The sequence below is a fragment of the Rhipicephalus microplus genome, chromosome 3 (genome assembly GCF_043290135.1).
Source record: "Rhipicephalus microplus isolate Deutch F79 chromosome 3, USDA_Rmic, whole genome shotgun sequence".
NCBI classification, from domain to species: domain Eukaryota; kingdom Metazoa; phylum Arthropoda; class Arachnida; order Ixodida; family Ixodidae; genus Rhipicephalus; species Rhipicephalus microplus.
This window is the reverse complement of record NC_134702.1, coordinates 25,219,169-25,244,205: the sequence shown is the minus strand read 5'-3', so window position 1 is coordinate 25,244,205 and position 25,037 is coordinate 25,219,169. Positions and strand designations below refer to the sequence as shown.

The window sequence follows — 25,037 nt, the reverse complement described above, 5'->3', positions numbered from 1 at the left end:
TCTCGCATCCCCTGTGACACATACTCGCTCTAGAGCGGGTATACGTGCCACCGGTGGCTACGCATAACATCGGAGGATGTACCAACCCACGCCTTAAGGAGCTTTGCCCCTAAAAGGAAAATCGCAAGGTGACTCACAGATAATCACTATTTTACGAACACAGTACGAGTGCCAGTCTCAAACGTTTTGCGTTATTATTATTATTATTATTATTATTATTATTATTATTATTATTATTATTATTATTATTATTATTATTATTATTACTTCGCTGAAGCGCACGAGGAAGCGTGAATTTAGTTGGCACGCTACACATGCCAGATTAGTGCAAGCGGTAATGCAAACAAGTCCCAGCGGTCGTGCTTTAGATTAACGACGCTGACTTGCCGTCTGCAGCCGTTTGCAAACATGCAGTCGGGTGTCTTCTAAGCCTGACAATGAAAAAGAAAAAAAAAGAATGAAAGAAAAAATTCCGTGGTCGAATTTGGTGGTGATTTCGTGTGTTGTAGACGTACAGCGGGTGTGATCGGTAATGAAACATGCATAGACAGCACGGTGTTAAATATACGAAACACTTAATCACCATTCAAAGACACAGTTTCTATAGCTAATACACATACCTAGTCGTCTGCTTAACCTGGCATAGACCAATATTAGTGAAGGATAATATGTGTGTGAGGAACACAACTAACAGGCCATCACAGGAATGTCACGAAATGCTTGTAGCGTACGTTACGAAACTCTTTCCGTCAGTAACGTGAGACCCATACCCACCTACCACGCATGGCTTATGCGTGCAGTGCAGGTATTCTTCACAGTTGACAGACTTACATATCCAAACAATGGCCAGAATGCACTTCGGATCACATGATAGCGTTAAGAAGACCGAATCACGCAAAGAATAAAGATCACGGTTTCTGTCAAAATCGAACACATAGGCATTATGCGTGGCTGTCAAGTGTTCAAGTGTCCTACCAAAGATACATGCCAGTATTGGAACTGCTTCAAAAATGATTGATTGATATGTGGGGTTTAACGTCCCAAAACCACCATATGATTATGAGAAACGCCCTAGTAGAGGGCTCCGGAAATATCGACCACCTGCGGTTCTTTAACGTGCTCTCAAATCTGAGCACATGGGCATACAACATTTCCGCCTACATCGGAAATGCAGCCGCCACAGCCGGGATTCGATCCCGTGACCTGCGGGTCAGCAGCCGAGTATCTTAGCCACTACACCACCACGGCGGGCCAATTGCTTCATAAATAAGACCCTATACCCCGTAAAGTCGGAGCAACGTCATTGGTGGTTGTAGTACTGGCTAGCCACTTTCTGATAACATAACAAGCACCACATGTATACTCATATGATTCGGCAGCTATAAACAAGGGTTGTTTGAATGCGGAGAAATACACGAATCAAACCGTGCAGTTCGCTTCAACGAAAATGACGTACGTGTGCTCCAACGTTCTTGCATCGAACCCTTCAGCAACGTCAGTGGCACCACTGACGTTGGTGCCACTGGTGAGCTCTCGACTTATACCCACAAATGATCAATTTACACGACAACGAACGCTTGAGTCAAAGCAAAAAAAAAAAAGTGACATGGGCAGCTATTCACCGACTACTTCGTATGATCGATTCTCGCAATATTTGGAATCTGCCAGCATTTTTTTTTTCAGCAGTCTAACTTTTGTGACCGGTTTAGCGAACGCGCTTTGGTCACCTTGGTAAGGGCCCCTCCTCAGTGACCTTCGAAAATTGTATCAACTAACTATATAGTGCTTTGTGGCGCAGTGCAACTGCGAAAACCACTATGGTAGCATCGCCGTGGAATGTTATAAATCTATAAAAATAAAAATAAAAGAATATACGTAGAAACCAATAAATTAATATTCCCACAATACGTAACGTAAGGAATATATATATATATATATATATATATACATATATATATATATATACACTTCGACTCACTTATTCACTTTTTGTGTCGTCGGCTTCGCTATTTTTGTGTGTACATTGACGTGCAACCTTTTGCCAGGTTTAGGCCGAAAGGCCAGTAAAACTAGTACATCACACACGGGCTTTTTTTAGCATGCATCATTTAACCCATATCAACTTTCCTGGCTCGCTCCATGAAGTTGCTAGCGCATTAGAAAACATAAAAGCGCAGCTGCTCTGTGCACTATATATATATTTACTTCTTTGTGGTATACTATGTCATCTAGTCGGTATCGAAACGTATCACACACAGAAAAAAACTGGAACGAATGTAGACGAATACCAAGAGGCTGTATTTTGCTACGAGGTCACTACATAACGCAACCAGTCTAAGTGCCCTGGCTAAATTTCCTTTACACTGTCATTTTATTGCGCCACCTAAATTTCATTTATATATCGCTGCCTAGCTAAAACAATATTTGTTTAATGTGCACCATGTGTGTGCAATCTAAAATTACGAATTTTCTCACTCGACAATATCTTGAGCAGACATCGACCGCACCACGAGCGGCTGCATCGTGGACTGACCCATCTGCGGCATCATTGGCTGTCCCATCATAGGTAGTCTCATCTGACAGATCATCGGCTGCCCCATCTGCTGCGTCAAGGGCATCATTGGCAGCATCATGGGTTGCATCCTTGGCTGTCCCATGGGCTGCATCATGCACCCACCTAGGCCACCCTGATACACTACGTCTTTCACGTAAAGGGCGTCCTCCGTCTCCTTGACGCGCATGTTCCTTTCGTCGGCACGCCCGGCGTCATCGTCAAGCGTCACAGAAGCTCCGCTACTGATTACTAACTCATCCTCTAAGACCAAATTAGAATCCCGCTTCTTTGGAAGTCGCTTCTTGTGACGTTTCTTACTCGGGTACATGACTCGGCCTTCTTCGGGCTTGTGCACTCGTTGGACAGCCTCGATTTTCAGAGTGTACGGGTCGTAGTCGTCATCTTCGTCCACTTCCATCTCCAACATAGGCGGTCTGTACGGGCGCCTAGGTCGCGGTCCGTATATCTTTTCCATGCCGCTGTCAATAACCCGCTGAACACACTGAGGCATCAGCCAGCAGGTCATACCAGGCGCCTGTTCTTCGGAAGTCGTGGTCGTTTCTTCATCGAGGTCGGGGCTGGCAGTTATGACCTTCAGGCCGTGTCGCAAACTTGGCCGATGACCGGCCGTTCCACCTACACCTGGGGTTCCTGCTGTCTGCTGCTGCATCGACCTTCCCCGTTGCACCGACGCGCGGTCTGACCTCTGGGGGATGCTGCTGCCCCGTGTGCCTGCGACCGGAGGTCCCTGAGCCAACGCCGCCATCAGGAGCCGGTCCCGAGCGTAGCTCTCTTCTTGGCGCTTCAAATCCTCCAGTGCCGTCCTACTCATATCTTTCATTTTCGACCGGTTGTCGGTGATGACGGCGCCCATATCCGTCTTCGGGTAGTTGCCCTGCGTTGCGTAGGACGTGCCGGTCGCCTTTCCGGTTGCGACTTTCTCTTTCGACGGGCCCCTCCTCGGCGCACCTCCTTGGGGCTGCTTGCCGCCGGCGCTACCGGCACGAACCAACTTGGGTCCGCCGCCGCCACCGCTAGGAGCCTGCTGCCCTCGCGGTTCAGCGTTCTGGTCTGGAGAGGGACCCCGGACGTCGTCGGTCATGCGCATGTTCGTGTCGGTCTTGATGTTGGCTGTGGACGCCAACGCAGACTCGGACTTCTGAGTGGTCTGCTCTCGCAGATTTTGCTCCAGCAACTCCGGCTTGTCGAGATGCTGGCCAATCTTCTGCAGCCGTGCTTCCTCGCGTTGTAGGAGATTCGTCAGCTCGTGCTTTTTGCCGCCTGCGCTCTCCTCGGTTGCGACCGGGATAGAAACATCTTTCTTCAGAACGTCGCGCTGGTAGACGGCCTCCTCCTTTTTTAATTTCCGTGACACTTTGGGTGGCCGACCAGGGGCCCCTGACTTGTTGTCCGTGATCCCGGCCGCCATGTCGGTCTTGGCCACGGGCTTCTGGTCGGTCATGTTGGATTTTGGCTGAAACATGGAGAATCGTGGTGAACGAAGAGCGTTCGCATAATTCATTTCTATAGTTGAAGAATTATGGACTGATGTCAGATTACCGGATTGATGTCAGGAATATGTCGGATAAACAGATACCATATAAAGCATTCCCGCCATTGCAAACGGCTCCGGAAATTTCGTCCATCAGACGTTATTTAACGTGCGCAAGTATCACTCAATACACGGGCCTCTATAGCATAATGGCCTTCGTGGAAATACGACCGCTGCGGCCGAGTCGAAACCGCCACCTTCAGTTCAGCAGCTGAGCATCTCATGGTTTGCTCTTCTGTCTGAGTTTGCGCACCTCAGTTATACTTTCTGCCACGTTGGCATATCTAGAGACAGCGTAATTTGATCAGTAATGAAAATATGTCAGCAATTCGCTGAAAGTACCGAGAGGATGGCAAAGCTGCAACCTGCCCTGCACCTGTTTTGAGGAAGGCGGCGGCGCGCAGCGCCCCTCTGCGATCCGTGACGCGTAAGAACTGTTCAAGGGCGTCTTTTTGACCCACAACAATCATGTCATCTATCTTGCCAGTTTCCTTGCCCTATCGACGTGCGCCCGGCATTTGCAAGTCCCGATCGTCATGCACGTTATCAACGTGACATAGCGTACTCTTCGTGTGAAAGTGAAGAGCGCCAGTTTTCCGAGAAAGGGAATTCAAGCAATCGACATGACGGTTGTTCTCGTGCCATATAAATGCGCCATTTTTACTAGATCGTTGCTTTCAGAACACGCTGCAAACAAATAGAAAGAAAGGCGCTGGACGCTGCCTTCGATTTCCGACTTACTGTGTTCGGCTACCCCGTTAAAAACATGGGGAAAACACCGAACCCTGAGCGGGATCAGTTCCAATCGAGGCCCCGCTCGTGACCGCAGCCGTGGGCACGAGATTGTCGCTGTTTTATATGCAAGATGGTGATGATGATGATGATTCCCGGAAGAATGACTCAACCCACCACTGGGGATCAGCGATGAGGCGAGCGGCAGTAGAATGCGGGAAACAAAAAAAATTAAAAAAACGAGAGAGAGAGGAGAGAAAAGAGGGTAGGATATGCGAAGAAGGTAATCCATAGGGAAGCAAAACATTTGTGATAATTTTGGTGTATTTTAATGTAATTCTTCTTAAAGTAAGGTCAAGCATATGAATCAAATGATTGATATAGTTAAGGTAAATACATAAATCAAAGATAATTTTAGACGCACTGATAGTATTAAGGTGGCATTATTTTTTATTGTGTTAAGTAATTAGATACGGCATCATAAATGACCCTGTTGTAGTGCCTATAGTGTCGACGACCCCAAGGAGAGTAATGGCGATGTGGAAATCTCAAGGCCACGTTTTTAAAAAGGTGGTTTCAGAAATATTTGTCTTATGTTTTGATATCTGCGACATTCCATAAAAAAGTGCTCGATCTTTTCTGCTTCATTACAAAAGTTACATAGGGGGGGACGGGACGAATTCATGTCTGTGCAAGTAAAAATTTAACGACGTAACTTCTGATTGCCATGGGCTGCACCATGAGTTATTCCACGGATACCTAGGTGGTGAAAACTTGTGTCACTTAGGACAGAAGATTTAGTATGTTCCTCGTGCTGATAAAGGCTTCATAATCATGCGAACGTGTTATTGGAGCACGGTTTTAAAATATTTAGGACGGGTCCTTTAATGAATGCTGCCGCTAGGGGGTTCGTCGCTTCATTTAATTCTAATCCAGTGTGGACTGGTACCCAAACTAGATGGACGTTCCGCACATCATTTGGCATATACGAATAAAGTTCTGTAAGGCAGTTCGACGAGTGAGATGCTGCTAGAGCAATGCACACGCATACTACTGAAGAAATGTACGCTGGGAGTTTACACAGGGCAAAAATAATTGCCATTAATTTTGTCTGGAATATTGGTGTGAAGTCAGGCAAGTGAAGAGAAAAGAACCAACTAAGAGCCGTTGATGTTATTAGAACGTAATAGACTGCTAACCGGAGGAGGCTCACCTTCTAATCTTTCTTTACATTGTGGAAAACGTAAGTGCACGCCAAAATTCGATAAATGCGCAGTTTTGTACCGGCATAGGTAGGAAGAAACGTGCCTGATGATTGAAACATGGCATACTGATACTACTGTGTTGACGGCCTCCGTCGCCATAATCACTGCCTATCGATATTCGGCATAGCCGTGCGCAGGGTGCTTCTTCGGGGAGAGGGGGGGGGAGGTTCTCTGCAGCGCCCCCCCCCCTCTACCATGTAAATGTATAGAGCTCACTTTGCTCCCCCCCCCACCCAAAGTGGGAGCGCTTCCATCCCAAGTAGGTTGAATTTTGCGCCCCTCCTCTTTAGTGATTGGTGGGGTGCCCCCCCCCCCCCCCCGTGAGCACGCCTAGCTAAGATAGGCGTGGTGCATGCCTGAGACGATCACCGATTACCTTGCATAGAGATGAAATCAAATGCATCTTTCACATGGTCATGGAGTAGTAGGTAGGGTTCTAGCCACTGTTAAAGATGGGGGACTACCCGGTCTCTTGTGGCAGCGTGGTGTAACCGGGAGAAGGAAACGGAAAACAAACAGGTTTATAGCACTATTTACATATATTTACAGCAAAGAAAGCTTAGGGGTTTCCCAAACCACGAGCGTGTTGGTTGAACGTTACATAGTTCAGAACGACGTCCAGTACTCTCCGGCGTCGTTTTAAGCCCTGTCGGGCTCCTCCTCTCCGAGTGGAGCACCAATCACACACACACAACAGGTGAGGGGGACAAGCATGCACGGTCCACATGAACACTGCACTGTGGTGGCGCCAGCAGGGCTCTTCCTCGTCGGGTGTGCGCCGCTATTCGAGAGTTCCCACGATCCTGGCAGCATACTTCAAAGGGTCCGCCGCACAGCTCGCCCAATTAGCGGGGCGATTTGCGGTGGCCATCGCAGTCTCTTTCAGGAAGACGCCGTCCCTGTTGCCCTCTGTAGTCGTGGCGTCGCGGCGACACGACGTCTCCTCCTCCGGCCAGCAGGGACAATGCCTGGCGGGCATAGGCAGTCGGCCGGTCGGCTACTTGACTGAGGATTAAAGAAGCGCCGCTCCGCCGTCAGCTATGGCGCCGGCCACGCCAGCTTTCCTGTCGCCCGATGAGTCGACGAGGCCATCAGTCACGCTGCTGCTTGAAGGGACGACAAAAGGGTCCGCATTTGAAGGACGGGAACTCGCCTTTGCTTGCTGCTTGGTCTGGATAATTGCTCAAATATTTGACAGCGTCTGTCAGACTGGGCGCCGAAGGGATTGAGGGCCTCACCCGTAGATCGGCTTACGCACAAAGGCGTCTGCTCAGACGAGTTTCCAGGCCAAACTTAACACCACCCTAGTAGTACGGCTTGTGGTGTCTTGACTTCCTTCTTGAGTCCGTGTTTGCACACCCTGTCTTTTTTAGAATGAATGCGCACCAACTAGCACAGCTCTTTGTAATTCTAAGCTGTACCTATTGTCGCGTGCGAGCAAAAACTGCAGAACTGCATGATGCGCATGTTGCCAATCAACGTAAAAAACAAATTCCGCGCCAAGTGCGTTACTCCTTGCCTATTCTACCACGGCGGCGGAAACCGTGTTCTTGTTGGCAACAATGCTCCCTTTCAACAAGAAAACCCGAAAAACTCAACAAATGTGAAGTCGTGCAATACTAATGGTCTCTTCGTTTTGGCTGCACCGGCTGAACCAGTTCAAAGGGTGCAGCACCTTCGTCCTCGTTTTGCCGGAGCAGCGCGCGCCCTCTGTCGCACCCTCTGCACTGGCTCCCTCGTTTTGTCTAGGTGTAAGCCTAGTTCCTGACGAGTTCTGTACCGGCGTGCACGCACTCCAAAGCAGGTGCAGAGTAGTGCAGCATGGCGGGCGTCCCCCCAAGGCCAGAGCAGACGACGTTGCAAATAGTTGTTCAGGGCGTTCAAAAGGAAGTTAAGGCACTTCACAATCCCGACGGGTCATTTATGACGGACGCCAACGGTTACGTCTATGAGGCATCAGGTAAGTCAGGCTGCATGCATTGCCAAAAAACGTGGTTAGCGGCCAGGAGTCGTAGTCGGTCAGCAAACAGCCTCGTAGCATTGCTTATGCTATGTCGGTATTTTTAATCTTGGTTTTCGCCCTTGCAGACGGCAAGCGCGTTACGTTGCGGTTCATGGCAGGGAATCGTGAAAATGACCCCCCTCCGGCACAACCGCCGACGCCTTCTCCTGCCTGCGACGGCGACGTTGACAGCGATGGGGCTTTAGCCGCATTTCCAGCAGCAGCCGCGTCGGCTGAAGATGTGGAAGAGCTTTGGAGCGCCCGAAAAACAAGGTTCTTCATCGCCAAATACTCGGAAATGAAGGACTTGGTGGGAAAAACCAGGGCACTTCGGTATGTCATCCTATGTCCAAAATTATTTGCAGCTTTTTATTATTCCGTTTCACTCTAGGCAAGCACCAACAAGATAAGGGCGCATGAAGTTCACAATGGCGATGGTTATTGTTGCCTACATTTTACTGCCAGCAATTTACATTTTACTGCCCCCCCCCACTGAAAAAAAATTTTGGCTATGCGCCTGACTGTGACATATACGTTTACATATACACACAAACAGTATGTATAGTCACGCACATATATACACAACGAAGGCATTCGTAATGTTTCATTAAGTCAAGTGATCTTCAAAAACAGCGACGGTGCTTTTGTGTTGGGCATTGCACAACCGCTGTCTTGCCGAAAAGGTGCAGCACCTCCAAGCTCAAGCCATGTTGCAAGTGTAGTGCTGCCTTGAGAATTTGCACTAGAGGGAATTGCATGTTGTTATTCTGAGGCACATCTCTAGCAAGTCTCGCCCTGCAGTCCTTGTGTCTTCACTGTCTGTCCGCATTTCTCTCGCACTGCCACTTTTCAAGATGGTGCAGCTCATTGTTAAAAGAGATATGCTTCTTGACACGTGCTACCCTATCTTTGAACCTAGACTGCGCCGTCGTGTCAGCAAACAAGGTTGCGCAGCTGCATGTTTTACAATGCAAAGACAGGTTAGAATATGGCTGTCTCCTTAGTGAAGCTTTATGATCCAAAAGAGTGATTTACACAATGTTCAACTTCTCCAACATAATGCTTCCCGCACAAAAAGAACGTTCGCAGTTATCAGAAGTGTGTGAATAGTGAATTTCGGAACCTAATCAAGTAAGAGTCAAATAGTAATGGCACCAAATAGAATACAAATAGTAATTGAATACTGTTTGAATAGTAAGTAGACCATTTTCAAAACAGCCTTAGAACAGAACATTTTATTTGAAACAAATAGTCACAAACTTTCGACAAAGGCCATTACAGTCAGTTTGAATCTACTCAAAATACCACAATTACGAAAACTAAGGTAATCTCGTATGCAGCAGGAACTAGAATATTCGTAACATTTTGTAATTGTAGGTTCAACTACGGCATTGACTAGCGTTATCAACGTGAGACTTTGTCACCTCACTTTAAATAAAATTGGGACACAAAAACAAAACAATTTACAACCAAACATTGCAGATACAACTAAATATGTAACGGAGCAGATCAACCCGTCATCACAACATGGCCTGCGCACTAAAAGCGGATAACAATGGGCGTTGAAATTTACATCTGCAAGAACAATTTACGCAAACGCAAAACTTGTATCTGTTGCTAGTCGTGAAGCTGCAAGCACTCGTAGTTCCCACCTTTGGTTATTACAAGACGAAGACAGGAGCTGATAAATGCGATACAGCTAAAGTGCAGTAAAAATTGAGCAAGAATGGAGCTTTCAGAAGCGCATTCATTCGACAATCAATATAGTGTAGGTAGTCTTGCAAAAGCTTGGGCTGCGTACAGGTCACATTAGGGATTGAAAGAATGACTTGTAGCTGTTTCGTTGTTTTGGGGTTCTCCCGCCAGTGCCGATTATTAAAAGAATATTTGTTACTTAGAATATGTGCAATTCGATTCGACTTAGGAACCGAATACAGTGCTGTTTGATTCATTATCCAAAATTTTCGAATAATCGAACATCCCTAGCAATTATCCCTGAAAGCTACACATATGAAGTACTAAGGAAAGGTTCATGTGCTACTGCAAGACTTGGGTCACGTTACGTCGCTTCCTTCTTTCCTACTAACTGTGCTTTGCTTTTTTGTTTAGCACAAGAAGGCTTCTGTGGAAGAAGTTGGCTGAGGCCATCAATACGGAGTTCTTGTGCAACGTGACTGCCACACAAGTGGAAAACAAATGGAAGTCGCTGGACAGAGCATATAAAAAGTCAAAAAAAGACAACAATTCTTCAGGTCACCACCGTGTGAACTGTGAATATGAAGAGTAAGTTACGATTGTGTCTTCATATCTTCAGTGATTCTCATAGTGTCTATTACAGAGAGCTGGCAGAAGTCTTGGAAAAAGAACATAGTGTAAATCCAAGGCTGCTCTTGGAGCCTGGAAAAACAATCCTGCCTAGTGCAAGTCCAGAGTAAGTAAAAATTACTTAATTTGTGCTGTAGCCTGGAAATGACATGGCACCTGTACAATTACTTTCAACAGCACCAGCATCACTGAAGCACCTCAAGATGCAGCAGTCCCAGTCGAGTGCAACACAGCATCCAAAGTTCGGAGCAGCACAACGCCAAAAAGGAAGCGCCAGAGTAGGTCCCAAGTCACGCCGCTCTTGGAGGCATTAGAAAAAATGCAAGCTTCGAGAGCTAAGCAAGAGGAGGCAGCAGTGAAACAACTGGAGGAAAGAAAAAAATGGGAAGAGGCAAAGGCAAAGCGGCATGATGAGCGCATGCAGCGATTCGATCGGTTGATCGACGTACTCTCAAATAAGGACGGGTTATAATATGGGCAATAAACTTTTATAACACTAGCAGTGTCTACTCCATCTAATTTGTTAAAAAAAAACATTGCTTCTAGACGCGGCACCCCACTTCGCAAAACATTTGCACACTGAATAAATCGCGAAGCAAAGATGAACTTCTAGCACTGTTCCTTTGCAATGAACTCTCGCAGAGACTGACTGTAGCCTGGCAGACTGCAATCAAAATCTCCTTCACTTTCATCATTGCCCACATCTTCTTCTTGGGGAAGCGTTGCAAGTTCCTCAAGGAAGTCCCTTTCATCGTTGCACATGTTGTGTAGCACACACGCAGCCATAACTATATAGCAGCACTGTTGCACACTTTTTGCATCAACAAGGTAGAGCCTCCTAAAACGCTGTTTAAGCAGGCCGAAGGTGTTCTCAATAAGCACTCGTTGTTGACTGTGTCGTTTATTGAAGCTCTTTTTCCACGTAGGAAAAGAACTTCCATTGTCCTTGAATGGGGTCATGAGCCATGGCATCAGTGGATATGCACTGTCACCCAGTATATAATTGTCTTCACATTCCTGAATTGCGCGTGCAAAGAAGGGGCTCTCCCTCAGGACACGGGCGTCGTGAACCGAACCTGGAAACCCAATAAACACGTTCAGCAACTTGTTCCTGTCGTCGCAGATTCCTTGCAGGATTATCGAAGGCCACTTTTTCCGGTTGAAGTAAGACTGCGTAGATTCGCTTGGAGTGAGTATCCCGATGTGTGATCCATCGATACAGCCGATGGTGTTTCTTGGGCCCTTGCCTTTACTTTTGGCGAGGAAGCCGTTCTTTATGCGGGTCACTTCCGCGCTACTAGGCCAGCAAATTATCTCATCGCTAATAGCGTGTAAGAAGTGAACGACCCGTGTCACACAAACATGAACAGACGACTCGGTAACATCGAATTTGTCGCCTATGGCGTACATAGATATTTGTGAGCCTAGGTACACAAGCGCTATGAGGCATGTTTTTTCGGCACTGATTTGTTGGCGGCCTTGCACTGCCCTTGGGTAGAAGGCTGAAGTCTTGAACTTGGCCCTGAAACTATCAAAAGTCTCCCTGGACAGCCTGAAGAGGCGCTTGAATTCATACTCATGGTACCTGCCGATAATGCTTTCGTACCCGGGTACACGGTTGGCATCGTCGCGCACCAACGCGCACGCGACCAAGATGCACGCATCGTCGTACTCATCGTCGCAGTCACTGCAAACGGCACCGCTGACGGAATCGTCGTCGCTGCTCGAGTCCAGCAATTCCATCGCAGTCACAAGAAGTGCCATCACGGCCGTGTATTGATCGGACAAGGCGGCGGAGGCGGCTATTTTAGGCTTACACTACAAGGTGTTCTCCGGCCTGCACTCACGTCAACTCACGCCTTCGTTTTGGCTGTAGCCGTCGCGCGCTAGTGTCGGCTAGTGCCGAGGCGTGGTTGAGGCTGCACCTGCACTTGCTCGACCGGCGCTGCACGCTCACTGCACCGCTTGGCACCGCTTTTTCTGCACCTGCACTTTTCTGAACTAGTGCAAGCCAAATCGAAGATTCCTTAATCTTTTTTACAACTCGCATCTTGAGCCTCCGAAACAAACTCAGTCATCGTGGGTGGTAGTAGCGCGGTAGCATCGGAGAGCTTTCGCGCATAGTGGGGGGAAAAGGAGTAATTTTTATCCACGCATAGGAAGCGCTGTGGGAAGCGGTCTCGGCAATCGGCGCAGTGCCATATCGCGCGACTGGGACCCCAATTCGACATTTCCGGCATTCGGCAGCGGTTTGCTGGTATCGCCATTCGTTGCTCTCTTCGCTCAAGTGGATCTTCCCAGCCTCCCCTGAGAACTTCGCCGCGACGGGCACTCCTTCGTAAAGGGGAAAACGCATCACTTACTTCACTTCAGTTGCCTGCATTTGAGGTCCGCTGCAGTTGCTATTTTGCGCTTTCCACAATGGCACTAGGTAAGCAGCGACGTTCACTTATTTTGTTACTGCTGCTCGCTTATGCTTGTAACCGTCCTGCAACATCGCGCCTTTGCTGCTCGATGGATCGAATTCACACCGAGAGTTAATTTTTCTTGAGCTCTCTGAATTCTCAGTACATTCGTTTATTACACGTAGTTCCGCGTTAGAGCTCGCATCCCCTCTGTTTTTTCCAAGCTTGTCTTAAGCTTTTTCCAACTGTTGCTATTTTGACTTCGCGTAATTGTCCTGTTTTTAGGCGCACCGCACCATTTGAACTGAACTCTAGCGTGTTTTTCAACTGTTCCTTTGCACCGCAATAATGAGCTGTTCCAGTGCGCTGCCAGGCTCTGAAGCTCATTGGTTATTTTAGTTCTGTTTTTTTTTTTTGTCGTTTGTCGCCTTTACCTCGCAGCTGGAACACTGCGAAAAGCACACGTGCGAGACAAAAAAAAAAAAAACAGCACGTACACACAGTAAAATTTGGTGAAACATACACAAGTGTGTGTACTGATGTGAAAGTATTCCGCCCTACCCCAGTTTCGCCAGGTGTAGCATTATTTCCGTTCTCGTTGCAAATCGCAGGCCTCGCCTGATGCAGAAATATGTGTAGTCAATCCAAATTAAATATATTTCAATTATATATGTGTATGTAATACATATCAAAACATGGCATTATTTCCCACCAATTAGCACTTTCCAGTCAAGTGGGGCCAACAATTTTGAAGTGGCTGCTGTTTATGTATTCTTTTTACTACCAGTGTTCTGCTTCTATAGCATTGCGAATTAAACTTTTCATATGGCATACAGCTTCACCATATATATGTTTACTTTGCCACCAAATGTTACATTATGTTTTGTTTTGCATGCATTGTGAACTTCAAATAGGCATTCATTTGCACCTCACAGCCACTTGTCAGCTTGTTTGTTGTAAGCCTACTGTGAGACCTACTGCTATGGTTTCAAATTTTGCTTTGTTACATAAGATCTTATACATAAATCCTTTAGTATGTTTGCAAAATGATTTCCTCTGTCTTTGTGAAAAGCTTTTGAGAGAGTCATACGTCTTTCGGCTTTCCACGAAGTCTAAGCGGTTTATCGAAACCAAGTGGCTTAATTTTTTTAATAACAACATAGAAGCCACCTGCTCTCCCACCGGCTATCCTGAGAGGGATACTCCATACTGAGCTACGCGTTGGAAAAACACCGAGAGAAATTAACCCTTTGTAATCTGAAATCCTTTCCCGCCTTCCGTCCCTTCTCCTACAAAACTGATTGATTCAAACCTCAAGTAAAACAAGTTTACCTTGCTCTTCTAGGGTCGGTGCATAACATTCTGAGAAAGCAGCCCCGCCGCGGTGGTCTAGTGGCTAAGGTACTCGGCTGCTGACCCGCAGGGCGCGAGTTCGAATCCCGGCTGCGGCGGCTGAATTTCCGATGGAGGCGGAAATGTTGTAGGCCCGTGTGCTCAGATTTGGGTGCACGTTAAAGAACCCCAGGTGGTCTAAATTTCCGGAGCCCTCCACTACGGCGTCTCTCATAATCATATAGTGGTTTTGGGACGTTAAACCCCACTTATCAATCAATCATTCTGAGAAAGCAGGCACCTGAATCGGCTGCGAAATAACTTGTCCAGCATTGCGCGACCGCATACCGCTGTAGCCGTGTAGCATTGCCGGGCAGGGACTGACAAGACAGACAGACCACAAAGCATCAAGAAATTTCTAGGTGGCATTTGAGACATAGATCAGTATTAATAACATCATGAAGAGTTGGTACAGGAACTTCAGTGTGGTGCCACTGCAAATTTTATCTTTTTGCACATTTTCTTGCTGATAACGCATATCCTTGCTGAGGGTTGTTTTAGTTTGGTATCTTAAAAGGGTAGCTTGTTCGTAGCAGTGTAATCAGCACCGGTGTATGTTGAGTGCTTCAACAGAGGGCATTGTCTCATGAAAGATTGGAGAGAAAGGCATACAGAGTACACGCTACAGCAGATAACATTGACAAAAGTCGTATTTTCTTGAGATACATTCACATCGCATGTAGTATCTGTAAGCGGAAGTCAACACGCTACACATGACCATTGGTAGTGGTGCACTGCACTGGATTGTCACAGGCACGTCAATGTTCAGAGTATGAGACAGTTCTGTGTTCTTCAAACAATTTAAGAACAATGTAGACTACAAGCAGCGTGCTGCCTATAAAAAAAATATGCACTTTACGTGCCACGTTGTCTTTTACAATGAAAGAAACATTTTTAGTTCTGGTATTGCCAGGAGCATTTGGTGTCATAATAAAATGATGGAACTGCTTATGCTCTAGTTAGTGCAAGTTTATAACAAAACCACTGTGATCTTGCTTTAGTGTAAAGTCGGGGCAATGATCGTGAAACTTCGTGAGAATGTTCTAGCGATGTTTAATGAATTCCCTTGTAAGAACACCAAAGACATCTTTGGAATGTGCTGAAACAGTTCAGGACAACTGTTAAAACTGTTAAATGAAACTCAGTGTCTTGTTAGAGCTCATGGATAGGCTAGCTTTAGCCTTGTTTTCAGAGCAGTGGCATCAAATCCTAGTCTTAGGCTGTAACTTAACTGTGTTAGCTACGGGTGCTTAAGACATGGTGAATGCGAAGCCTGTCAATTCTGCATTGTGCTTCTTTCTTCTTTTTTTACTTTTGCAGCTTTGCGCAGAGAACTGCTTGAAAAGTTCCAGAAGGAATTCGAAAAGGACCCTAAGAACCGACTTGCTCAAAATGTCTGCACCAAGGTTGACCTCAAGGACCTGTGCCAAAAGCGCACGTCTCAAGTGAATCATGTAGTGTCGCACAAGGCAAGTGGGATACTGTGCTTTCTTGGTGCTTACAGCAGTTTTATCCCCTTTGCGTCACTCGGCTTTCTGGCCACTACGAAGCATAAAATGCAGTTGGACGGGAATATGGGTGAGAGGAACAGAAAAGTGGCGGCATAGACCCAAGGGGAGCTTGTGGGTTTTAAGGGGGAGAGGAGGGAATGTTAGGACGTTTTCACTCTTTGCCTCCCCATAATTATTTAAATGCATGCCCCTAAGAGGACCTTTCAGGTCACCCCTGTCCCCTTTTCATTTTGTTAGTATAGCGCAATAGAAGAATGATGTCATACCAACTTCATTCTGGTGTCCCCTCTCAACAGCATGCATCATAATTGCATCATGGTTTCGGCATATGAAACCTCTGGATTTAATTATGTGTAGGTTTTGTAGGCCCCACGGGTAACTTGGTTTTCTGTGTATTGTACATGTTTCACAGTAGGGACCTTCATAACTCATTGTATGCTTTTTGAACAGGTTGATGTCGAAGGGAGGCCACCTTCTAACCAGAAGGTGACAGGGCGATGCTGGCTGTTTGCGTGCCTGAACGCAATTCGGGTTCCACTCATGAGGCAGTTCCAGTTGGACGAGCTCGAGCTCAGCCCCGCCTACCTTTTCTTTTGGGACAAGGTGAGATCCAGATATCGCTTTCTGGCTATAATTGGGAGTAGCAATGTAACATTTTTATGTTGTCACATTAAATTAAGTTCTATGCCCTCTAAACAGGCTGAAAAATTGTCTGGCATCTGAGCACACTAAATAATGTACTGCTATACTGTTCTTCATTAGAACCCAAGAAAATAAATGTAAGCTCCATTCACAGAACTGCTGCATGCCTGCCTCTTACCTGTGAAAGACAGTTGTGCTCACTGGTTTTCGCTCAAGCAGTAAAAACTTTTTTTTTTTGGCTATTGGAAACACTTTGCATATCAAAAGTTACAGGTTCATCATTACTGCCTCAATGGTTACATATGACAGAGCAGTGATTAAAAACCTGGGATGACATTTACCAGGGCCTTTAAGTTTCCGAGTATCCAACGTAGAATCGGCAACAAAGTTACGTGTTTGTATGGGAAAGTCAACCAAGACTCCCAAGAAGTACTTGACGTAATCAAATAGCATTTGGATAGCATTTGGGCAAGTTCTCTCTGTGTGTGGTGATTGTGATGGCCCTGGGTGGAGCCGACATTTTTTTTTCTTGGATTGTAGCAGAGTATGGAATCTTATGATACGATTCTGTGTGATACTTCTTTCACAATAATAACTTTCCTCAGTCCAAAAGCTATGGGAAAAATTCGGCCAACACTGTTTGCCTTCTCCCATTTCTTTTCTTTTTAATTAACGCCACACTGTGCATTCCTTGTCAAGGGATAAACTCCTTTTCCTGCACTTTGCCTTCAAGACTGAGACTCGGGGTACAAGAATGGACCTGTTAGTTAATTGACAAGTTCAATGAAATTGCTAGTCTTTGTTCATCTTTTCATGCTTTTTGTGACGAACTCTGTCGCATCACTCCAGGTGGAGCGCAGCAACTACTTCCTCAACAACGTCGTCGAGATGTGGCGGCGGGGTGAGACCGTTGAGGGTCGCCTGTTCAGCTTCCTCCTCCGTGAGCCCCTCGAAGATGGTGGTCAGTGGCACATGGTTCACAATCTCGTGTCCAAGCATGGCCTCGTGCCCAAGCAGTGCTACCAGGAGTCCGTCACCTCTGAGTCATCGCGTCGCTTCAATCAGATCCTCACTAGCAAGGTTGTACTCTCTTACTGGAAAAGTGAATGATGTGTTGTTTCTTCATGTTCGCTTATACCACAACAAGAGCAAGGACTGAAAAGAACAAGCACTGTGTCTGTTGTTCTTTTCAATCCTTGTTCTCATTGTGGACTATGAAAGTGAACATCTCTTACATGGAGCAATCTTACATCTCTTACATCTGGCAATGTATGTGACCAGGCTCATTGGTAATCCACTGGGAAAAACAGTGCAACAACGTGTTATTTACTAAAAGTGGGTACAAAGACAGGCTTTTTCCTCTTTTAGTCTATTGTCCGCTATTTCACTCCTTTTCACAGGTGTCTGTTTTATCTGGCTCTCTAGAGCTTGGTGGTCCTAGGCAATGCACCTTTTCGTAATTTCTACTTTAGTCTCTGCCACTCTGCTTCATAGCCGGCAATTGGCTTAGTTTGCATTTTTTCATTCCACTGCATGAGCTCCGACAATGGGCAGTCCATGACGTTAAAATTTTACCGTGCAAAGATCAATTACACCACGTACAGGTGGGTCATTTGTTAAAGGCAACAATTGTGTGCTGGGCATATCTGCGTTTCTCTATCTTGCAAAACCATCGTGGCTTAAATTTGTAGAAGACTTCTGGTGGTGGACCTTTCTGACTCCTTCTGACAGAATAGTGCCAAGCATAAGCTGCTTCTTTGTCTGCTTGCAGATAGGGTACCGACAATATGTGCTCATTTGAGTATTCACTGTAACAGTGGACTGTACTGCACATCTTCCTTCCCCTACTGAGATAATGTTATTTGCATTGATCATTGCTTAACTTGACCACACTTTTATTTTCAGTTGCGAGAATTCGCAAAAGACTTGTACACACTGCTGGCAAAAGGTTCCTCTGATGCAGATGTCCAATCGACCATAGAGCAAATGATGGAAACTGTAAGTTCCATATTCACCACGTGAACCCTAACTTTGATAGGTGTTTTGTGGCTCAAGTATGCACAGCAAACATTTTTTTATGCATTCATGCTGTTGTATAATTTAATCAGTATCTTTCTTACGTGTGCCTAGCTGTAAATTAAGGCTGCGCAATTTACACAGTACAGTATGTGAGATAGATGTACAACATAGAAGATAACCTTCAGAACACAATGCAATTCTTATGTGTACTTTTAATCAACACACTTATGAGAACTAGAAATAACACACTTATAACACACTTATGAGAACTAGAAATAACAATAAGCAGTGTGTTAGTACCTGAACAGTTATTAAGATAATATATAGGTGGTTTTAAAACTTTAATCATAATCATTCCAACAAATCAAAATTACAACACTTCCAAAATATATCGTGTTAGCTCAGAAGGACTGCCATCTCAAACATTACGTTAGGGCCTTCCCCTTCTTTTCATGAAGAAAGGAAATTCTACCAGTACAAATAAGGTGTTGTACAAATTGGCATATGAGTTAATGCATTTAAGTTCTTCAGTTACATATGTAGAGGTATTTGTAGTTAACTTAATAATAGTTCTTTTTTACAAGACTCTGCACTGGAAATTATTGGCTAATATTGGTTACAAAAATATTGGCTAGTTCAGACTACTATTGGTTACCAACCAGCCTGAACCAATCCTTTCTTCAGCTAATTTTGTTGTTTGCATCTTTTTTTTTTTTCTTTGGGCTTGTGTACCATGCAGGTGTACCGTATTGCTTCCATTTGTCTCGGAACACCGCCTACCACTTTCACCTGGGAGTACTACGACAAGAACAAGGCCTACAACCGTCTGGGGCCCATCACTCCGTTGGAGTTTTACGAGAAGCATGTGAAGCCTGTTTTCAACTTTGACGACAAGGTGAGATCATGGCACTTTGACTCTCCTAGCAAACATGCCTGCTCATCGATGATTGCTTAAGTTTGTCTCGGAATGTTTCCCTCCATGTAAAAGCGCTCAGGTTTGGCAGAACTTGACTGGGAAATTGAGGGTGAAGAAATAATGATAGCAGCACAATGTATCGTCAAATCAAACTGCCGTAGCGAGAGGTGTCTTGCTGACTGCCGGTTGTTGACAGTTGACGTTTCTTCAGACATTGCAGCGGCATTATACTCGATGCAGGGACCACCTGAATTTGTGTACTGCGAGTGCAGTCATTGGGGCTTGGTGTTTCCAGGTAGTCTCTGCCGCCATAAAGGGCTGACAGAGCTGTTTGTACAATCTGTCATGGTAGCATTTGACTTTAGATTGTCATGCAAACAGGCTTTGATGCTCTTAGCAGCATACTTTCAAAATGAATATCTCACTGCCACAATAAGGCATGTATCGTAAAATTCTGAGCAAGCATTCTTGCTCCCCCCCCCCCCCCCCAACGAATTCAATATTGCTGGCAAAATGAGGGGTGGGGGCGCTATCTCGGAAAAGCACAAAAAAAACTCAGTACACACAAAATGAAATTTCTTTACAGTAAAGTTTATTTAGGCGTAGGTTTTGTTGTAGTTTTTTAATCGCTTTCAAAACCGTACAAAGACTCCTCCGAGTCAGTTGCGAAAATTCATTTTTATTTCTCAGTATATTTTACGGTAAACTGTAGTTTTGTGACTACGGTTTACCGTAATTACACTGTGATTATATTCTGATATCATAGAGTAGTGTTCATCATGAAAAGAGAAGTCGAAACAACCCGAATGGCGTTTATGACATCTTTCTTGTGTCCATGTTATCACGCCCTGCTCATGAATACATGTTAGCTATTGAAGAAGCCCCAATTTTGTGGGCATCTCTCTCAAAGACAGCCAATGCTCCAATGAAACTAGTGCCACACTGGTTGCGCTGTAAAGAATCTGCCACGTTTTTAACAACCGCAATCCATGAAATTGAAAGAGCTTACTTATTGTTAATCAGTGTTGTTCTGTAAGTGCCAGCAAAAGAAATCGTGTTTAATATTAATAAAGCTAATTCTGAAAGGAGTCAACTTTTGGGTGTAAAATGTGGGCTCCTTGTAAAAGCAGTGCAGTTTTTCACACTCGTAGAAATCCAGTACTGCAAACGCGGTGTTTTTCTATGTGTGTCTAAAGGTGCACGACTTCGCTGTAGTGGTACTGGAGGATTGATATAGTGGAAATAGGTGTGCATTACTTTTATTAAAGAAACAAGAGCTATAGCTCCTGAAGCCAAAAGATCAGTCAAACATTACAGGGACAAAGAGTGGGCACACCCTGCTGCGGTGGTTTAGTGGCTAAGGTACTCGGCTGCTGACCCGCAGGGTCCGGGATCGAATCCCGGCTGCGGCAGCTGCATTTTCGATGGAGGCGAAAATGCTGTAGGTTTGTGTGCTCAGATTTGGGTGCGCATTAAAGAACCCGAGGTCGTTAAAATTTCCAGAGCCCTCCACTACGGCGTCTCTCATAATCACATCGTGGTTTTGGGATGTTAAACTCCACATATAAATCAAGAGTGGGCACGCGTCGGGGTTCTCTGCTGTTCTGGTCTGACGCAAAGTTGTGCTGTTCTTCAGCCATGTATCTCTACCAGCCTTCCTAAAAGCCACCTGTCGAGAGTACTTATATTCTTTTTTTTTCTTTTGGTATATTTTTATTGTTGTATATTCTAACACTTTGCAGGTGTGCCTGGTGAACGACACTCGACCCTCGAACCCCTTCGGCGACACCTACACGGTGGATTGCCTCGGCAACGTTGTCGGGGGCATTCCTACAGTCTACAACAACCAGGCCATAGAAGTGTTTATGCAGTCCATCGTTGACTCAGTCAAGGCAAACGAGGTGTTTAGTTTATGACTATATTTTCTTTTTAAGGAATGCAACGCTTATCATGTGAACAAGTGCTTCATATCATAAACAAAGGATGGAAATAACCGTTGGCTCAAGAGCTGTAGCTGGTCAGCATGAAAGACTAGCTTTGACTTGCTTTGTGCCGACATTCTTTGATGCCATATTCGCTTTGCGTGAGAGTCGGGGGGGGGGGGGGGGGGAATGCTATTCAATTTTTTATTGCAATCTCTTCCATTTGAGCATTGAATGTCAATAGATGTGAAATTCTCGTTTGAAATGGTTGTAGATGGAACGGGCTGGATGTAGCGGGGCTTGGTTGCCAACTGGTTGCTCCTCGCATGGAAATGAGTTTCCAGCTCTATTTTATCTGCCACTGCAAACCAACTGCACAAAAATCTACAGCAGGCATGTTGGTACTGTGGCCTAGAGATTTCAAGCTCCTGCTGTTATAGCCATTTTTATATAAGGTGGAGTACCGGTAGTGTTGCCGTGGTTGCATTACTTGAATCAATGCAGAAATTGATGGAAGTACTCAGATAGAAAAGACATGTAGTGGGCAGTGTTTAACAGTTCAAATTATGGGGGGAAAAGAAACTGTTTAAAAATTTAAGAACAAGTTTTCTCATCATTTGATATTTTTCGACAGTGCTCGTTCTGCATACTTTCTGCGTTGCTGCCTTTGCCGTGTTATGTTCTCACTTAAAATGCAAATCTTTTCCAAAGATGCCAGGTTACTTCAGCACTGTGCTTATTATCTTGTCCAAACTTTTCTTTCCTCCTGTGTGCAATTTCTTTATAGCCCGTGTGGTTCGGCTGTGAAGTTGTCAAGAGATGCGAGTTGAAGAGGGGAATCTTCGACGTAGACTAGTAAGTATGCCAAAACTGTTAACTTGTCATTCATACAGACACATCATTCCATTAGTGAAATCTTCTTAGCTCCCATATCGTCCGCAAACTAGTTTTTACTGATGGAAGATAAAATGTTTAGCTGTGTGTTTAGAACTTTAGGACCTGCATCTTACACTTCAAAGATTAAAAAATTTGAAAAATAACAGTAGTTTTGTTTTGGCTGGTTGCTCTGGTGCGCACACCCAGAACTCCTTTAGTAATGTGTTAATGGTATGATTAGCTCCAATCAAGACGCAATAAAAGAAACTTTATCTGTCGTGGCTGAACGCTAAATTAGTGTATGCGTGTGTCTTCAAGGCTTTGTACACCACTTCGGACTACTTCACAGTTCTAGCAAGTAGTCATGTCTGACTCGTGTAAAAGCCTCATCTAATTAAAAGCCTGGAAAAAAAGGGCAGGGCTTACACAAGTGAATGTGGTTACATAATATGAAATAAATGAGATGAAAATTCAATTAGGGTATTGATTATTAAATATTTATGTGTGCATAGCAAGTGTTTGCATTGTTTCGTAGATTGCGTGTCATGTCTGTGGTTCTAGGATATGTATGTCACATGATCGATTCATGCAGGGACTTAATATTACCATTTTTCTGAAGTAAAATAGTGAGTAACTTGCAGGTGTATGAAAAATGCTGACAGACGCATTCACAGAAAGATGGAGGGTATAAGTACCCTACTCCTTTTCATACATCAGATACAACGCTGTGGAACCTATGCGTGGGAAAGTTCGTTCAGCCAAATGTGCAACTGTGTAGACATTGCACTTTGCTTTCATGATTATGAACGCTTGTGCAGGCAGAGCGAGAGCCTACATGCGAGTTGCCGTGGTGCGCTGCAAAAGAAATGCCGAAAAAATTAACACATAGCGGTCGCTAAGTGGTCCAGAAGAACGTATTGACAGCTGTATAACAAGATTTCTTATATAGTGCTATGCTATGTCACTTCTTGGTGACTCCATATCACTGATGAATACGGCATTAGAAGTGTTATGTGGGAAATGTTCCTTTGTAAGCACCGTCTGTGTCGTCCTGTTTATTGTTTGCAACTTCGGTTTTTATTTTCCTTCCTTTCAGCTTTGACTACGAAGCACTTTTCGGGACCACCTTCACATTAGGGATGTCCAGAGCAGACCGTCTCATCTATGGTGAATCCTGCATGGGCCATGCGATGCTCTTTACCGGAGTGTCCCTCGATGTGAGTGAACGAGCACCAATTTTGGGCACTTTGTGGTCGCGCAAGTACATTTTATGGTTTATTATTAACTACAACTGCGAACTTGCTCTTCTAAAGAAAAAAAGTGGAGGAGGGAGGGGGTGAACATTTAAAGTCCTTTCAATGCACCCACACTGCCTGAACCAGTTCTTGTTTCAGAACTTGCAAGAGCGGTTCACAGAACTTGCAAGAGCGGTTCAAGAGCCCTTCCACGTTGTGGTGCCGGTTTGGCTAGAATCTGCAGCTGCAAATAGCTAAATGGACTCGGCATACAGACTTGGCCACAGTTTTGAATCTGTGCTTTAAAGCAGTACTTCTTCACCTGGGATTTTTGTTTTAGATTCGGTTACCACCTCAGCTTAGCAGTTAAGGTGTTCAGCTGCTAAGCACGAGGACGCTGTTTTGATTCCTGACCACACCAGCTGCATTTTAATAAAGGTGAAATGCAAAACCACCTGTGCACTGAGATTTAGATTCATATTGAAGAACCGCAGCTGTTCAAAATTAATCCGCAGTGCCCTACAACGGCGTTTCATTACTAAACCACAAGTTTATGTAAAACTCAGGGGCAAATTTTTTTTTTTTTTTCGAACTTTGCTGCTGCAGCTGCTTGTGAATATATAGACGAATGAATCAATTGTGAGCACATTTGTGCACATCTTGGTGCCTGCCAACAGCTCAGCTACTCTAGTGTACGGAGTTACTGGTGCTTGTCGGAGCACACGAGTAGTGAAAATAAGATGCGATAATTACTTGTAAGCACGGAACATACTTTCAAGTTGTGATGTTCAGTGTTAGCTGGCACTGTAATGAGGGTCAGCTTGTTTTATCTTCCTTTCCTGTTTACTCAGGCTGATGGCAAACCCGTGAAGTTCCGGGTGGAAAACTCCTGGGGCGATGACACTGGAGAGAAAGGTAATCTATTTACTTTTTCCAGTCAGTTGTCAAATATGGTGTCTTCAGTTGCTGTTTTACTGAGTGCGATGTACTGTAGAATTCTTGAGTACAACTACTACAACATGCTTCTTTCTCCGTTTCTTGTTTTCAAGCATTTTCTACTGAATCTTTCTCTCAGGTTTCTTCACGATGACCAGGGACTGGTTTAAGGAGTTTGTGTTCGAAGTGGTTGTGGACAAGAAGTACCTGCCTGCAGACGTGATAGCTGCAAACTCGAAGGAGCCCAAGGTGCTGCCAGCCTGGGATCCCATGGGGGCTCTTGCTCATTGATGTCTTCGCCACTCTTGTGTTCAGAAACATAATAAATGAAGGAAACTCAATTCATTTCTTTTATAAATGGTTTCGAGCATGTTGTGTTTCTTCTCGGAAATTCGGCCTCTTCGCATTTGCGTTCAGGTGCAATAGCTGAACGAGGCACGCTCTTATGACCCTAGTGTCCGTTTCTGTGGTACAGCGGTTACGTTGCGTGGCTGTTGACCCAGAAGTTTGTGGGTTTGATCCTGGCTGTGGAGGTCGTGTTTTGATGGAGGCAAAAGTAAAGATGCCTGTGTACTGTGCAATGTCACTGCATGTTAAAGAACACCATATGGTCAAAATTTCCGGAGCCCTCCACTAGCTAATCATATCATCATTTTGGCATAAAACTAGATGCTCTTTCAGACCACCCATGCACTGAGCACCTTGTTTTTTTATGCTTAACAAACATCGATGTCACGTTTCAGTGAGCTGGCA

General features: G+C 45.2%; 2 protein-coding genes across 2 annotated transcripts; one reads left to right on the top strand and one right to left on the bottom strand.

Moving 5' to 3' along the window:
* Positions 1 to 2,348: 2,348 nt before the first annotated feature.
* LOC142802746 (uncharacterized) lies at positions 2,349 to 4,954 on the bottom strand. Its single transcript, XM_075887773.1, has 2 exons — positions 4,848 to 4,954; positions 2,349 to 4,028 (listed from the first exon to the last, which is right to left on the bottom strand). Exon 2 carries the CDS (start codon positions 4,014 to 4,016, stop codon positions 2,472 to 2,474), a length of 1,545 nt encoding a protein of 514 aa, XP_075743888.1. The 5' UTR covers positions 4,017 to 4,028; positions 4,848 to 4,954; the 3' UTR covers positions 2,349 to 2,471.
* A 7,499-nt stretch (positions 4,955 to 12,453) lies between these two features.
* Positions 12,454 to 24,642, top strand: LOC119180213 (bleomycin hydrolase). Its single transcript, XM_037431359.2, has 11 exons — positions 12,454 to 12,861; positions 15,548 to 15,696; positions 16,189 to 16,341; positions 17,230 to 17,460; positions 18,286 to 18,378; positions 19,139 to 19,294; positions 21,058 to 21,216; positions 22,025 to 22,092; positions 23,210 to 23,330; positions 24,200 to 24,263; positions 24,424 to 24,642. Exons 1-11 carry the CDS (start codon positions 12,852 to 12,854, stop codon positions 24,573 to 24,575), a joined length of 1,356 nt encoding a protein of 451 aa, XP_037287256.1. The 5' UTR covers positions 12,454 to 12,851; the 3' UTR covers positions 24,576 to 24,642.
* Positions 24,643 to 25,037: the final 395 nt, after the last annotated feature.